Here is a 15082-nt window from a genome sequence, read left to right as displayed (position 1 = left end):
AAGGGAGTCGCAGTAGAAACACGAGTCCCCAACGGTGATCTGGTCCCGGACACTCCAAGCAGAGAGAATGGGGATTCGCCCTAGCGAAGCGACGTTCGTAAGAGGAACAAGTAGCAAATCCCAAACGATCCGGGATAGACGGAGGACTAAGAGACCGCATAACCGCACGAGAGAAGGACTACGGGAAGGAAAAAAGTTCTTCCCGGTGATGCAAGTGCGTCCAGCCCTGACCGCGCAGAGAAAAGGACTGAAGGGCGATGTGTGGGTCAGAGCCAAGGAGGGCGGGGTCACAGCCGCGTGCGGTACCCCGCGTAAAAAGAGAAGACATTTTTCAATTTGATACTTTTGTGCAAAAAGTGCTCCGTTCCCGTCTCACAGGATGGAATGTCCCAAAAGTATGGAGGAAAGGGGGACGGCACGTAGGAGTACGTAGTGACTGGTTCCTGGTGCATCTTGTTGAGTAGGGGAGTCGGGAAAAGCGTAAACATGACCATGCTATCTTGAGCCCATTCACCTTGGAGCGGTTCTGGGGATACCTGGAGGCGTAGTCTTGGCATTTGGCCTTCTCCTGAGTTGCAAAGAAGTCTATCTCTGGGAAACCCCATTCTGCGAAGACGGAGACAATGTCTTTGTGTAGACGCCATTCGTACTCTATGGGAAGTGGGAAATCTCTGCTGAGCACGATTGAGTTCCCCTGCAACGTGTTGGGACAGCAGGAACATCCTGTGATCGAGAGCCCACATCCAAGTGTTTTGGGACAGCTTGGATAGCCCTGGAGAGTGTGTCCCCCCCCCCCCCCCCGTTTGTTCAGGTAGTACATGGCTGTGGTGCTGTCTATCAAGACCAGAACTGTCTTCCACTGTAGCTGTGTTTGAAAGGCCTTCAGTGCTTTGAATACTGGTAATAGTTGAACCACTCTTGCATGGGACGCATGTGCAGCCGCGCGTAAGGAATTAAGTTAATGCAGGATGCCATCAAACCTAGCAGCCGCATGGCCTTGTGTAGCGTCACTTCCCGACTGGCTACATATTGAGGGATGTGAAAAAGGGAGTTCTGAACCCTCTTGGAGAGGAAGACGAGGCAGTCTTTCGTCTGAATTAGAGCCCCTAGAAACTGCTTGATTTGACCGGGGTCTAGGCTGGACTTCTCGTTGATGCAGAACCCCAGACTGAACAAGAGGACTATTGTCTTACGAGTGATCAATAAGCATGTTTCGTAAGAGTCCCGGTTATGAGCCAGTCGTCGAGGTAGGGGTAAACCGGGACGGATAGTCTGCGCAGGTGTGCTGCTGCTACTGCCAGGACCTTTGTAAACACCCTTGGCGCTGAGGCAATGCCGAAGGGGAGTACCTCGAATTGATAGTGCCAGTCCTCTATTCTGAACCTTCAGTATTTTATGTGGGCTGGCAACATTGAAATATGAAAGTATGCATCTTTCATGTCCAGTGTAGCCACGTAATCCCCCTGCTTCAACAGCGGGATTACTTCCTGCAGAGTAACCACGCAAAACTTTTGAGGTTTGACAATTGTTCGCTGGGCGAAAGTCTAGTACAGGGCGCATGGTGAGATCCTTTTTGGGTAAAAGGAAGTACACTGAATAAATACCCCGACGACTTCTATGGTGTCCTTTTCCAGAAGTGCTTCAACCTTGTATCAGGATTTGCAGATGGTCCGGCATCAGGCGTCATGCTTTTGGCGGTCTGAATTGTGGCGGTCAAGCGAATTCTATGCAGTACCCGTGGGCGACCATCTGGAGAACCCACTGGTCTGACGTTATGCCCTCCCATGCCAAAATGAAATATGTTAAACGGCCCCCCGAACAGGGTGACATGGGAGGGGACCGGGATCTGCAGTTAATTTCTGACCAGAGGCTGTGCCCCCTGTCCCCCCCGGGGTTGGGACTTCTGCCTCTACCTTTCCCTCGCCGCTGTCCTCTGGGTGGATAGTTGGCAGGGGTGTTGGATGCCTGTCCTGAGTTCCAGGTATTTCCCGTATTATACTGGTTCTGTGAGGAACGAGATTGGCCCTGAAAGTACCGGCAGGAGCCGCACCCCTCATCTGTGGGGAGGTTTTTTGGGCAATTTGCTGAAGGGACTTTAGAGTCTCATGCTCTTTTTTGGCAGTTTCGAGAGCATCGTCGACTGCCTTACCAAAAAGGTTGGTCTCCTCGACAGGCTTATTTATAAGAACTGCTTGGGTCTCCGGCTTGAAGCTGGAATTCCTCAGCCAAGCATGACGTTTGAGCAGAGTGCCTTGTGCCAAGGATCTTCCTGCTGTCTCTGCAGCATCCAGGGTGTCCTTCACCACATTCTGGTTGATCGGTCTGCCTTCGGACACGATGGCGAGTAACTTGGTCCTTGCAGGCTCTGGCACCTCCTGGAGACCTTCCTGCAGTAGGTTCCATTGCACGTCAGCATAACTGGCCAACAGCGTGGTGTTATTTGCTATGCGTGTAGAAAAGGCAGATGCTGTGGTGACCCTTTTTACCCAGAGCATACAGTATTTTCAACTCCTTATCAGGTGGTGCTTCTCCGGTAGACAGGGGCACCCCCACCCTTTTTCTGGTGGTGACCACTAAAGAATCGGGAGTATCATGACCCTTCAAATAGGCAGGGTCAGTAGGAGAGGCGCAAAATAACTTTTCCACCCTCGGGTTTACCGCCCTGGTTCGGGCTGGTGTGACCAAAAAAGGTGCCAATCTCCTTTTAATTGAATTCAAAAGAGGAACGGCCTGGCTGGATGGGGGCTTTTCCTGAAGGATATCTGCCACAAAATCCGGTTCTGGTAAGGCCCCCTGGGTGGCGATTTGAAAATGGTCAGCCGCCTTTCTCAAGATGGCGTTAACGCCATCTGGTCGTCCACTGGGGAAGCTCGACGGGCCGGTGTGGAGCGAGGGGAATCCAAACATAGGACATCATGGTCCTGGGTGGGAGTAGGGCGCGTCCAAGGTTCGGCATCAACCTGGCAGCCATCTTCCCAGTTGCCCATAGGATCCGTCTGGTCATCCACATTGTAGCCTTCTAGAAAGGTAGTATCTTCCTCTTGGTCATATATGTCCTGATATGTGTCCATGGCGTTCTCGTAATCAGAGAGGACGCAAGTGAAATCTTCCTGAGGAGTTTCTAAAGTCCTTTGAAACTTAGATACGGGCACAGAGGGAGGGTCTTCCCCGAGGTCTTTTGTGGGTATGATTCACTGAAAACAAAACGAAATTTTTGACGGGTCCGTTGGCGCTTTCCCCCGCTTCGACGGTGCAGTCTCGAAACCGGGCTTGGGGTTGTGTGCTTAGTGTTGCGATCCTGCACGCCCCTGTCGCCGGGAGTTTTCCCCATGGCGTGACTCACGTGGGGCGCAGGAGTCTACAGGCCACGCACTGCCCTTTGTCGTGGTCAAGGGGCAGACATTTGTTGCACTGAGAGTGCTCGTCCTTCCAAGGGTATCTCGCCCTGCAAGAGGGAGAAAATCTAAATGGCGTCCTTTACATAGCGAAAGGCAATAAAAGTGATGACAAGACCTAGGGAGCAAAGAGGGTGAAAGAGGAAAGGCATACTTTACAGAATATAACCACCCCAACCCCACTCTGTGTAGGCCAGCCACAGAGCCCGGCCACGTGGGCGGCTTTGCCGCCGGATCGCAGGCTTCGAAAGTCCTCTGCAGTCTTCGGCGTAGTACAGGAAGCACTGTCGAAGTGCCTTTTAGGGGATAATCGACAAAGTCGATAAATCAAGGTAATAACAATATCTCTTATGGAAGAGCTCTGCACTAGGGCGACCAGTTATTTGGGTGGAAAAAAACAATCTGAGGGACCTCGGCGAGGGAGGGATTTTGGGTACACTACACGTCACAATAGGGATCGTGTTACAGACACGCCTATGACATCCCCTTTCGATCCTCTAAAGACAAATGCAATACTCCACGGTTACCACCGGATGTCGGACCATATGCACAGCATGTGATTCTAAGCAGATTAACAAGCATCAGAAAGAGGGATACTTTGTATCTTTCCTAAAACGTTATACAATAAGAGATTAGCACATATCACATTATGTGGAGTGATAAGGGAATACCTAGTATCCGTCTTCTCTCTGCTCCTGTGACATTTTAGTCACATAGACCACTCTATACTTCTGGCTGGTGGCGGTGGATGTGTTGTACCAACTATTGTGATATTTTCTACCGCAGACTGTATTCACTGTCTCGGTTATGCACAATAGGATCACCCATGTTTCAACATGGCGACTTTTTTTTGGCCATTTCTATCGTGGCTGTTATCGGTTAGCCCTTAGTCTACCATTATGGGCGAGGGAGGTGTGTGCTTTTTGCCTTTGGCAGGACCCTTGGGTGTCCCTGCCTAGGCTCCAGTGTGTCTGCAAAGGCAGGAAGAGGGGGAGGAGTTTTACACTCCCCTGCCCTTTGTCTACCAAAGGGTCTGAATGGAACCAGTCCCCACTCGTGGGCTGGCTGTCCTAATTGTACAGCCACACGCCCCTTTCTCTAAAATGCTGAGAGTTTGCAGAGGAGTAGAAAAAGCGAATAAAATATTAGGTTCCTGAGGTGACAGGCAAGTCGACCACTGGAACAGAAGGACCAAAGCTGAAGATTACCAGAGACGCCTGCAGACCCTTCCAATCACTGAAGCTACCACTGCTGTCCTGACCCCATTTTCTAAATCGACAGAGGAACTCCTAAGAGAACGACTCCTTCCCTTTGGCTGGTGGGACCAACTAGCCCTGAGACAAATTACAAATTGAGCCATCTCCCGAGGTGCTGTGCCGCTCCAGGGCTGCAGACCGCGAACAACAAGAGATCTGACTAATTTGCAGTGCAACGTCTTTGCACAGCTGAATCCGTCCAGAACTTTGGTGAGCTCCAGTTGGACCTTCAGAGGCACAATCCCACTCATCCAAGTCCCCTCACCAGAGTGCAGTACTTCAGAAGCAAAGACGATAGACCGGGCGAATACTGTCCTTTGTTGGTGCAGAGAAAAAGGCGGCAAAACCATAGACTGACCAACTAAGGAGACTGAAAAGAATTTGTGCCAAGGGTCCTTTCGAGACTGCTGCAGAGAATTCCCATTCAGGGTCCTTTTCATCACCAGACCGAGACATCAGGAGACTAGGCCCATCACGGCTGCACAGAGGCGAATCCAGCTACGTTTATATTTTCTAACTTAAGGTACTGTGGGGTAAAAGGTATAACTTACCTTGAACAGAAGAGTCGCTTTAGTGCGACTGGAGTGCGTGAAAGTGTCCAGGAGTCCACCCTACCTCTGACCCAAGCTTCTCAGCTTGTGTGCACTAAGGGATTCCTTTTGCAGGCTCCTCCTAATCTGTATCCTCAAGCAATCTTATCCTAGAGACAAAATATTCTGTGGAACTTTTGCTATTATGCTACTTCGCAAGACTTTGGCAAGCACGTCTACACTGACTTTCGGCTAGTTAGGGATTGGACTTTGAAAGAGTTCGAAGCTCCGAAAAGTGTCTCTAGAACGTTAAGCTCTGCTGCTTTGTCTATAACCAACCTTTTTCCTAGCTAAAGACTATCTTATGTGGTACTGCCAACTAAATACAATGATCGTGTATCTGTGTAGTAACGCAAGTGCGCGGTACTACATACAATACAGTAAAACTGTCAGTTTCAAACTCAAACAATTGTATGCACAAGCAACTACTATTGAAGTAATCACGTTTGAACAGTATTAAGAATTCCTTTGTATGTTGGTTAGTAAAATAAGTATCTACCTTCCAATAAATAAGAATACATGTATATTTTTAATATAACATTTACTGTGTATGAGTTTCTTTGGACTTTAGTACTTAGTGGGTTCAGTGTACTTCGCTACAGCTCACATCCTCCTATGATAAGCCTGGCTGCTAGGCCATTCTACCAAGATCCTGTGGGTAGTACAGACTTGTACTAAGAGTAGGGGACCTGCTTGCCAAGGGATAGTTTTAGAAAGTCTTACCTCAACTGGACTTCAGGAAAACTCCCCCAACATACATTGACTGATTAGGATGAATTATTTTGCGTTATTCTGTGTGAACTCCTGAGACTAAGCCTCGACTGCTCTTCCACGTACTTTTGATTGGGTTATGGCTAACCACCGACTCCCTATTCCCCATAACTGGGGTGGACTCCTAAAATCTTCCCCCGGGTTGAATTTGGAAATCCATTTGAACACTTACCAATAACATTCCTCCTTTCAGGAGGAAGACTGGAAAATGTTACATAACAAAAACGTCCTGCTTCTCACATTCATGTCCGTGGCCACCACTCTGCAGCACCCAAGTTGCACTTACCCTCAGTCCATGACTCATGTATGGAAGCTTTCTGTCTAAACTTCTCAGCCAAATGGTCCAGTCTCTCGAGCCTTCTCATCTCATTCAGAAGCCACTCTTCATATCCCTTTTCAGCCTGCTCAAGATGCTGCCAGCCACCGTTAATGTCCTGTTAATGAAGAGGGTGATCAGACGGACACTAAGTTGAAAACCAAGGTGCAGTTTTAAAGCAAGACAAACCACTCCAAACAAAAGCAGCAATTAAATAGGTATCCTCTGGACAAAAAATAGTAATTTAGTATACTCTTTGCACAAGTGAGAAGGTAGGTACAACCCTCCCAGATGGAAGAAAATACATCAGTAAGATGGTGTAGTACAAACCTGGTTTCAATGCCAATTTTTGTTCTACTGTTAGGCAAAGTATTATAGTAGGAAGCTGAGGGGTGCTCAGCCACCTCTGGTAGCCCTCAATGTTTCCTTCTGAGCTTCCAACCTACACAAATAACTCAGTGCATTTAGTGAAGTAGACATTTCTAGCATCATTTTGGGCACCAAGCGCTCAGCACTAAGAACACAGTCTTACCAAGGTTCTCCAGCCCAAGCAAGTTGCATAATGAGGAATTTGCACAAACATGCTTTACAGAGGTATATAGATACAGTACAGAGGTATACAACAGTACAGATGCATAACAGTGCTTTTCAGAGGCAACAGAACGGGCAGACAGAGGGGGTAACATACAGAGAAGGGGGTACAGCTGTACAGGGTGGCAGTGAGGCGAGGGGCTGAAGGGGTCTAGAGAGTCAGGAGGCAAGGGTGGGGGCAACGTGATGGCCTAGGTGTTGAGCAGACTCCTTGACGAGGTGGGTCACGAGTTCTTTTCTGAATTGTAGGAGCGTGGGTAGAGCCTGAAGTGGACAGGGAGGCGGTACCATAGTCTTGGGGTGTAGACAGAGAAGGCTTGTTTTCTGGTCTTTTCGTTTTTGCAGCAGTGGATTTCAAGCCTACATGTGTCCTGGCTTCCGGTGGTACCCTGTCCGCTGTAGATGCTGAGTTTCTCCATAAAATTACATAATACATTATTTATACACAAAGCTATTTAAAGAATTCTTTGAAAAGCAGTAACCAGCAGTACCATTAATCCCAAGTTAGGATTCAATTAAAAAAGTGGACAATAAAGTAGGGGAGTAATTCTTTCATATGTTATACATTTTCTAGCACAAAGGGTGACTTCATTTCAGGTTAGTAATAATTTTTTTTAGATCACCTTTGCAGTATTGAGTTAAAAGGGAGGTAAAGGTTTGGTTAGATCAGAGCATACTGGTATTCTATTAAAAAAGTTAAATTCTCCCAGAGGGAAGTAGGCAGTCTTATATCCCAGCAATACTACTGTTCAACAATTAAAACCTGTAAGTGAACAAGCACTGCCAAAGCCACTCTGTTCAGAAGGAGGCCTTTAGGGAGCAAGGAGAGCCAAAGTCAATGGGCCAGTTCAAAGTTCTGATGCTCTCTTTGAACTACTGACTATTTAAAAAGAAATTCTAATAGAAAACCAGAGCAACTCAAGAGTCGTCGCCTTGAAGAAGCACAAGCTTAAAGGACATTGCAAGTGAGTCGAGGTCAACTTGGAATAGGGCAAAATAACACTCCAAGGTAGGACGCACCACAAATGGCAAAAGGTTGATGTACCCCAAGCCCTACAGCACCTGTTAGGGAGAAATCTCAGAAATGTGTAAATTCCCTTCCACCTTAGAGACCCCCCCGCACCCCCCCAACTCTTTTTGCAGGACTTAATTTCTAACCTGGAGAGAGAGACCTTTTTCCTACTTACTCATGTATTTTTTCTGTGATTTGGGCTGTGCCGTTTCTTTTGACTTTGGAGTCAAAAACTCCATAGGCATCATCTTTACATTGAGACACACATCACCTTCAGTGCAGTGGCACAGGGAAGCCTCAGATTTCCCAAAGGTTTAAATACCTTCTCTTGGTGAAACTAGTGTTTCCAAGAGCAGTGAAGTGAAATTGACTACTTCCAATGTGTACTTTTCTAGACCCAGCACACACTATCTTACAATAGGGTGTTGGAGGGGTTACTTAGTATCCCCTTTGTCTATTTTCTCATGTAACATGTTTATGTTACCCTGTCTACAATTAATGGCTGGTGGCAGTGGTTTACTTTTTCTAACAATTGTGTGTTTCTACTGCGGGCTGCAATTGCAGCTGCAGTAAAACACCCATGGGTGCCCATTTGGTCAAGATGGCCTCGGTCTTCTTTTTTCACCATTTCTTTTTGGAAAGGCCCTTCCCAAACCAGGTTTGGTCCCTTTGTTCGTTTTGTCTTTGGTGGGATTCACAGGTGAAGCTCACCTCTGGCTCCAGCGTGTCTGGCAGAGCAAAAGCGAGGGAGGTGCCCGAAACACCCTGTGCTTCGTCTCCTTGGTTACAGGAATGCACCCAAAAGTGATTGGCTGGAGGACTGCCCTTGGAGGACAGCCACCCTGCTGTGTGATTGACTGCTAGGTTGGAATGAATGGGAGAAGCCTCCATAAAAGGTGAGGCTTTTTGCTTGGAAGGCAGTCAACCACTGGACAAAGGAATCCGAAAGAAGAACTTGGACGACGCCTGCTGCAACTCCTGGACGGTTGGTTTGCCCGGCGAAGCCCTGCTGCAGTGTTGAAGCTCTGAATTCGCCTCTACTAGAGAGGACCTGCAAAGGACGACGTCTCCCCTTGGGTTGGTGGGATCAACTGACCCCAAGACAAGCTCATCTGGAAATCCTCTCGGAGCTGGCTGTACTTACACTGTTGCTGCAGGAACCGAATGCCAGGGAGAGGAACACCAGAATCGAGTGAGTGTCTTTAAGTTGGACGCGAGCTCCAGGAAGATCCTCCGGACTCCCTTGAATCAGGGCTGACCAAGCCTGAGCCACCCCAACAGAGTGCTGGACCCACGATGCGAGGAAAGTCCATAGTGTTATCCGAGAAACGCTGTGGTGCTATTTGCGAGAGTCGCGAGGAGCTGAAACCACGAAGTGCAGCTGATTTGAAGTTTGCCCGTTGCTGTCGCCGACCTTCCAGTCGTAGTGCAGGAGTCCCCAGACGTCCTCCCGCTTGTCCCCACGACTGAGGCCCAGGAACAGGATCTGCAGACCTACACAGGAACAGAAGCCAGCTGAAATAAGTTTTTCTTCTAACCAACGGTACTGCAAAACTAAGAGGACTTAGCTCTTGTCATGTAGCCATGCTAGCTCTCAGTTGTGAATTGCGTTGGTTGCATTTGCAGAGTTGCTTGCAGCTTTGCCCCTCACAAGCCTCCCAGCCTGTGGCCCTACAGTGATTTCATTTTTATACAAAAACTTCTAAAACATTGTGCAAGAAGTGCTTCAGCTCACCTAGAACTTTGCTAACTACCATTGGCTGAAAGACTCTTCTTACCTCTGACTTTGTGCTTTGACTTTCCCCCAGGAAAGGGTTAGTCTAGTTTGCATTGGCAGGTTCAAAAAGTACTTACCTGCTTAATAATATTTGTTATCCATTGTTTTATTCTCTTATCTTCTCCTTATTTAACACAACCTCAGTATTGCTCTAAATGTACCAGTGATTATATTAATGTCCACAGTGTCCTAGTTATTTATGTCACCTCAGGGTGCAGGAAGAATGTGTGCCATCCCAAATGGGTATTTGTTGATTTAAAGAAACAGTGTAATTTTGAAGTGTATTTTTGTGTTACTCTATATTGCTCCCTTCTAAAGAAGGCTTATTCAACTGACTGTTAAATTAATAATTGTTTAAACAAGAAACGTTGAGTGTAAGTGTTTATTTGGTCAAGGCTGGTGCAGCCTCCTACAGGGTACTGCATACAATCTTGCCTAATAGTACTTGTGAACTGAAGTATTTGTCCCAGCTGGATGCCTTCTGGTTGCAGTGCAGCAGACCCTGGTTCCTGGTACTTGCTCGTGGTGATGAAAGGGAGGACGTCTGGCAGGCTCCTGCGGCAGCACTCGAGAGAGGGACTCTGCAGCAATGGATTCTCCTTGATTCAGCGGCTCTGTTTTTGGTGCCTTTTTCTCAGCGCCAAAGAAGAACGAACAGCTCTGGTTAGCAGTTACTTGATCCCTCAGTCCTGGACTCTGGTGAGGGAACTCTAAGAAGATGTCCTGCTTCTGTAGGGTTCTCTGGATGCCGACAAGGTTTTGGCCAGATTTGCACTTCGGAAGCCAATGCATGCGAAAATGGTCATAGGTCACCGGGTATTAGGGTTCTGCATCCTTGGAAAGTAACAGCATATCGGGGGTTGCGCCAAAATGGAGTTTGTCTTGAGGATAGTTGGTCCAACCAGTCTAAGGGAGGAAGTTGGGTACAGGTCTTCCCGGTCGAAATGAAAACAGGGTCAGCACAGCTGCAGGGCTTCACCGGGCACTTTGCAGTCCAGGAGTGTGCTGCTGGCGCCTCTTCACGTCTTCTTGGTCGGATCTTGTCCTCCAGTGGTCGGCTCTGCCTCTAGTCCAAAAAATCTCGCCTTTCAAGGAAGTTCCCATTCATTCACAGCCCTAGCCTGTCAATGACCCAGCAGGGTGGCTGTCCTCCTGTGCAGCCAGCCGGCCAATCAGAACTGGTTTCACTCAGGCACACCTAGGGACAAAGGACAGGGATGTTTTGGGACCCTCCCTCACTTCCTGCCTTTCCAGACACACTGGAGCCTGGGGGCAAAACACACAAAGAACTCAAACCTGATTCCAACAGAGTAAATGCCCAGAAGAAACTAACAAGAAATGGCGACAAAAGAAAACGGAGGCCATTTTGAGAAAATGGTCACCCATGGGTGCTGCAGCTGTAGATTCAGCCCGCAGATACATGGCACAAGGTAGTAAAAATAAAAAATAAAAATTTAAAAAACACTGCCACCAGCCATCCAAGTCAATTAGTGGAACAGAATGCTACATGAGGAGTGGGATAAAGGACGTACTATGTAACCCCCTTTCCCTCCAGCACTCCACATAGGGTGGTGTGTGCTGGACCCACAAAAGAAAAGGTAAGACAGGGGTCATCTTACTATTCTTTGGAACAGTAGTTCACCCAAGAAAATGTAGTTAAACATCAGTGGCACTGCACAAAAGGTGCTGTGTGTCACAATGACAAAGCAGATGCCTATGGAGTTTACCAGGCTCCATTAAACAGTAAGAAATACAAAAATCCTAGTCAGAAAAAACACATGCGAGTGAGGAAAAAAAATCCTGCTCACTCAGGAGTTGAAATTAAAAAGCCCCGAGTCCAGCAAAAGAACTGGGGGTCTCTACGGTTAAAGGGAATTGGCACAGAAATGAAAATTCTCCCCAACAGTCCCGAGCCAAAGAGGGTGGTCTAACGCCCATCGGGTAATTGCAGGGCTGGAACAAACCACCCAACAAGCAGGTGTGGGCCCAGAGAGCAGGGGAGGGGGCAGATGCTAGTGTTGATTGGGTAAAGGGCCAGGACCCCATTGGACTCTTGACGGACCGGAGCGCCAATCTCAGTGGCTGTGGGGATGGTTAGCACTGGAGGGAGGAGAAGAGAAAGGTCTTGAGTTGTTTGCTGAACTTGAGGTGATCCGGTTCAAGACGTAGCAAGAGAGGGGGGGGGGAGACTGGTCCAGAGGAGGGAGCCAGCCAAAGAGATCTGCCCCCAGCTCTGTGCTTGGAGAAGTGTCTGACCAGCAGAGAATTGGAGCAAAAAGATCCAAGTGATCTGGAAGGAGAGTATTTAGTGAGTGTGTGGCAGGTAGCATTGTCCGTGGCAACAGACTGCCTTATGGATGATGCAAAGGTTCTTGAATTTGATCCTTGCTGCAACCGGGAGCCAGTGGAGAGATTTTAGGGCTGGAGAGAAACGGTCCCTGGGCTTGAGGCCAAGGAGAAGTCTTGCAGCCCTATTCTGTATTAGTTACAGAGGGAACAAAGAGGTAGGTTGAGAAAGAAGCTGTTGCAGTAATCTAGCCTGGAGAGTACCAGAGCTCTAGTGACATTGAACTTCTAGGTGAAGGTGAAGAAAGGGAGAATGCCTCTAAGGAGGTGAAGTTCAAAGTGGGCCTTCTTGGCAAGGTCCAGGATGTGAGGGGTGAAGGAGTGAGAGGAGTCGAAGATGACCCCAAGGTTTCTCGTTACAGTGGAAAGAGAAGGAGGGGAGCCCAAAGAGGGAGGGAAGAGTGCAGGAGGGAGATGGGGAATAGGTGTCCCGATAGGAAGAATCTCAGTCTTACTGGCATTAAAACAGATCATTGGAGGTGCTCCAGGACTGGATAGCAAACAGGCAGTTAGGGATAATAGAGCAAGAGGAGGGGAGCGTGAAGAGTTGTAGGTCATCTTCATAACACTGGAAATGAGGAGAAAAGACGGCGATCAGGTGAGCTAGAGGTGCAAGGTAGATATTGAAGAGCAAGGTCAAGAGGATAGAGCCCCGAGGAACACAATGTATAGAGAGTGGTGGTGGAGGAGAAGGATCCCAGTATAACCTGGGATCGGCGGTCAGTCTAGTGCTCGGTCAGAGATACCAAGGGTAACTTTGATAGTCAACCACTCTATCCTCAAAGTGGCTCAAAGGCAGAAGAGAGGTCAAGGAGAATGCGAACAGCAGGAGAGTAGGAGTCAATATTTACAAGCAGTTCTTCACAGGTGTTCAGGAGAGCAGTTTCTGTGCCTCTGGATGCTCGGAATCCGGATTGATGGTCATGTAAACAACCAAGGAGCTCAGTGTTGGGTCAGTTGGGGGAAGACCAACTTTTGCAGGAATTTCCCAAGGAAGGGTGCAGTAGAGATAGGGCGGTAGTTCTAGATGAGTGCAGTGGGAGCCAGTGAAGGTCAGTACTTGACTTTCGGCAGGAGGATGCCAAGCTGTTCGAGTTTACTTAACTAGTGTGTCTTGAACGAGAGGCGTCTGTCGATGTGCGTTAGGTAGATTTTCCTTCTTGAGTGAAATTCTCCCCACTTTGCGAGTTCCCCAGTTTTTTTGGCTGGACCATTGGATTTTTTAACTGATTCTCCCAAGTGAGTGAAGAACATTTTTCCACACAGATTCTTTTACTCTAACGTTTTCTAGCATCTACATTTTATCATTGCAGCACACGGCACTTCCTGTGCAGTGTTGCTTGAAGTTCCTTGAGCTCTCCTTTCTATTTTACCTGCGTGAACACATGTTAGCAGAGGAAGGGTGTTAGGCAGAATTGCATGCAGTACCCTCTGGGACCACTACACACAATTAGGACTACAGGTGTTAGCCAAACCAACCTTTGGTATAGGTCTGTACCAGACAGTTTTTGGTAGCGAGCTGAGCTGCCAGGCTTATCTCAAGAGTGAATGTGAGCAGTACAAGTAATTACACAGAGGACTTTCAATCACAGTGGTTCAAGTAGACACTTATACTCAAGGTTTCTTGGTAAAACACTTATTTTTTACACAATCATTTAGAAAACATTTCACTAGAAGGAGGCAACTTATTATATACCAATACACTTCAATACAAAACTAAGATTTTCAGACAGTTTGAGTTCCCCTGAAATAAGAGCCAAATGGCAGTTCAGTTACTTAGAAGTGAGCAAAAGGGACAAAGTAAGTAGAATAGATCACATACACTTATTAGACAGTGCAAATCGTTTCCGTTCACCAGAGGAGTTCAATTCAAGTCAATAAGCCAGGCCAAAGTCAATAGGCTAGTGTTCTGGATGGGAAAGAGCAGTTCTGGTATCAAACTGTGAAGTCTTTGCAAAAGTTCTCAGAAGTATTTTAGGCGAAAAATAATCATGTGTGGGGTCACAAGCGTATTAGGCCTGCAATTTGGGAAGGTTTCCCCAACTTTCACCACGAGAGTGGCGTTCTCGGGTTGGCACAGTACCTTAGTATGAAGAAACAAATGCAGCTGAAGTCATTGGTTCCTGGCAGTTCCTGCAGATATCACTGTTCCTGAGCCTCAATCGTGGGGACAAGAGGGAGGACGTCGGGGGACTCCTGCACTGCACAGGATTGTCGAAAAAGCAAACAAGATGGAGTCACTTCAGTTCCAGTAGCTGTCGGTTCAAGCATACAAGCTGGTATCCCTCTCCCTGGTTAATCCTAACCAGCCTTGAGAATGGTACACAGGTGGCTTACTAGTTGATTGGTCCCACCAACTCAGGAAGAAGTCGTCCTTGAAGGGGCTTCTCTGTCAAGATGAACTTGGCAATTCGGACCTGCAGCACGGCTTCACCGGGCAAACCAACAGTCCAGGAGTTGCAGTAGCCGTCCTCTTCCAGCTCTTCAGTTCTTTCGTTACAGTGGTCAACTCTGCTTTCCAGTCCAAGAGACTCGCCTTTTAAACAGTTTTCTCCCTTTCAGTCCAGCCCAGCTGCCACTCACCCAGCAGGGTGGCTGTCCTTGCCTGACAGCCAATCACGCCAGAGTGCATTTGGGTCTCCAAGGAGACTAAGCACAGGGAGTTTCGGGCCCTCCCTCACTTCCTGCCCACCCCAGACACTCAGACACCAGAGGCGGTCTTCAGTCCTGAAGCCTGCCAAAGACATGAACAAAGGGACCAAACCTGGTTTGGCGCGCAGAGAAAAACACTAGAAGGACCTTTCCAAAAAGAAATGGCGGAAATGGCAAAAAAATAAGACCAGGACCCGTTTAAACAAAGGGGCTTAAGGCGCCATCTTGAAAAACATGGCTCCCACGATTTTTAGCTACCTGTGTTCGCTGTCGGGAAAAATCATGGTATTCGTTGTAAAACCACTGCCGCTTCGATAGGAAAGGGTAGCATTTGACTGATACATGAGTATTTAGACACAGGGGATACTAGGTAACC

At 47.9% G+C, this 15082-nt stretch overlaps 1 protein-coding gene across 4 annotated transcripts in view; it reads right to left on the bottom strand.

The window, feature by feature from the left end:
• ACTN4 (actinin alpha 4) overlaps positions 1-15082 on the bottom strand; it is an 896467-nt gene that overhangs the window by 286668 nt on the left and 594717 nt on the right. For all 4 annotated transcript variants that reach the window (XM_069644198.1, XM_069644197.1, XM_069644200.1 and 1 more), the window contains exon 11: positions 6299-6446. In XM_069644198.1, coding sequence (XP_069500299.1) covers positions 6299-6446 — 148 coding nt within the window. The remainder of the gene's footprint in view (positions 1-6298; positions 6447-15082) is intronic.

Source organism: Ambystoma mexicanum, chromosome 2p, assembly GCF_040938575.1.
Source record: "Ambystoma mexicanum isolate Mex_15411 chromosome 2p, UKY_AmexF1_1, whole genome shotgun sequence".
NCBI lineage: Eukaryota > Metazoa > Chordata > Amphibia > Caudata > Ambystomatidae > Ambystoma > Ambystoma mexicanum.
The sequence above is the reverse complement of the archived record's forward strand: the minus strand, read 5'-3'. Positions and strand labels throughout refer to the sequence as shown.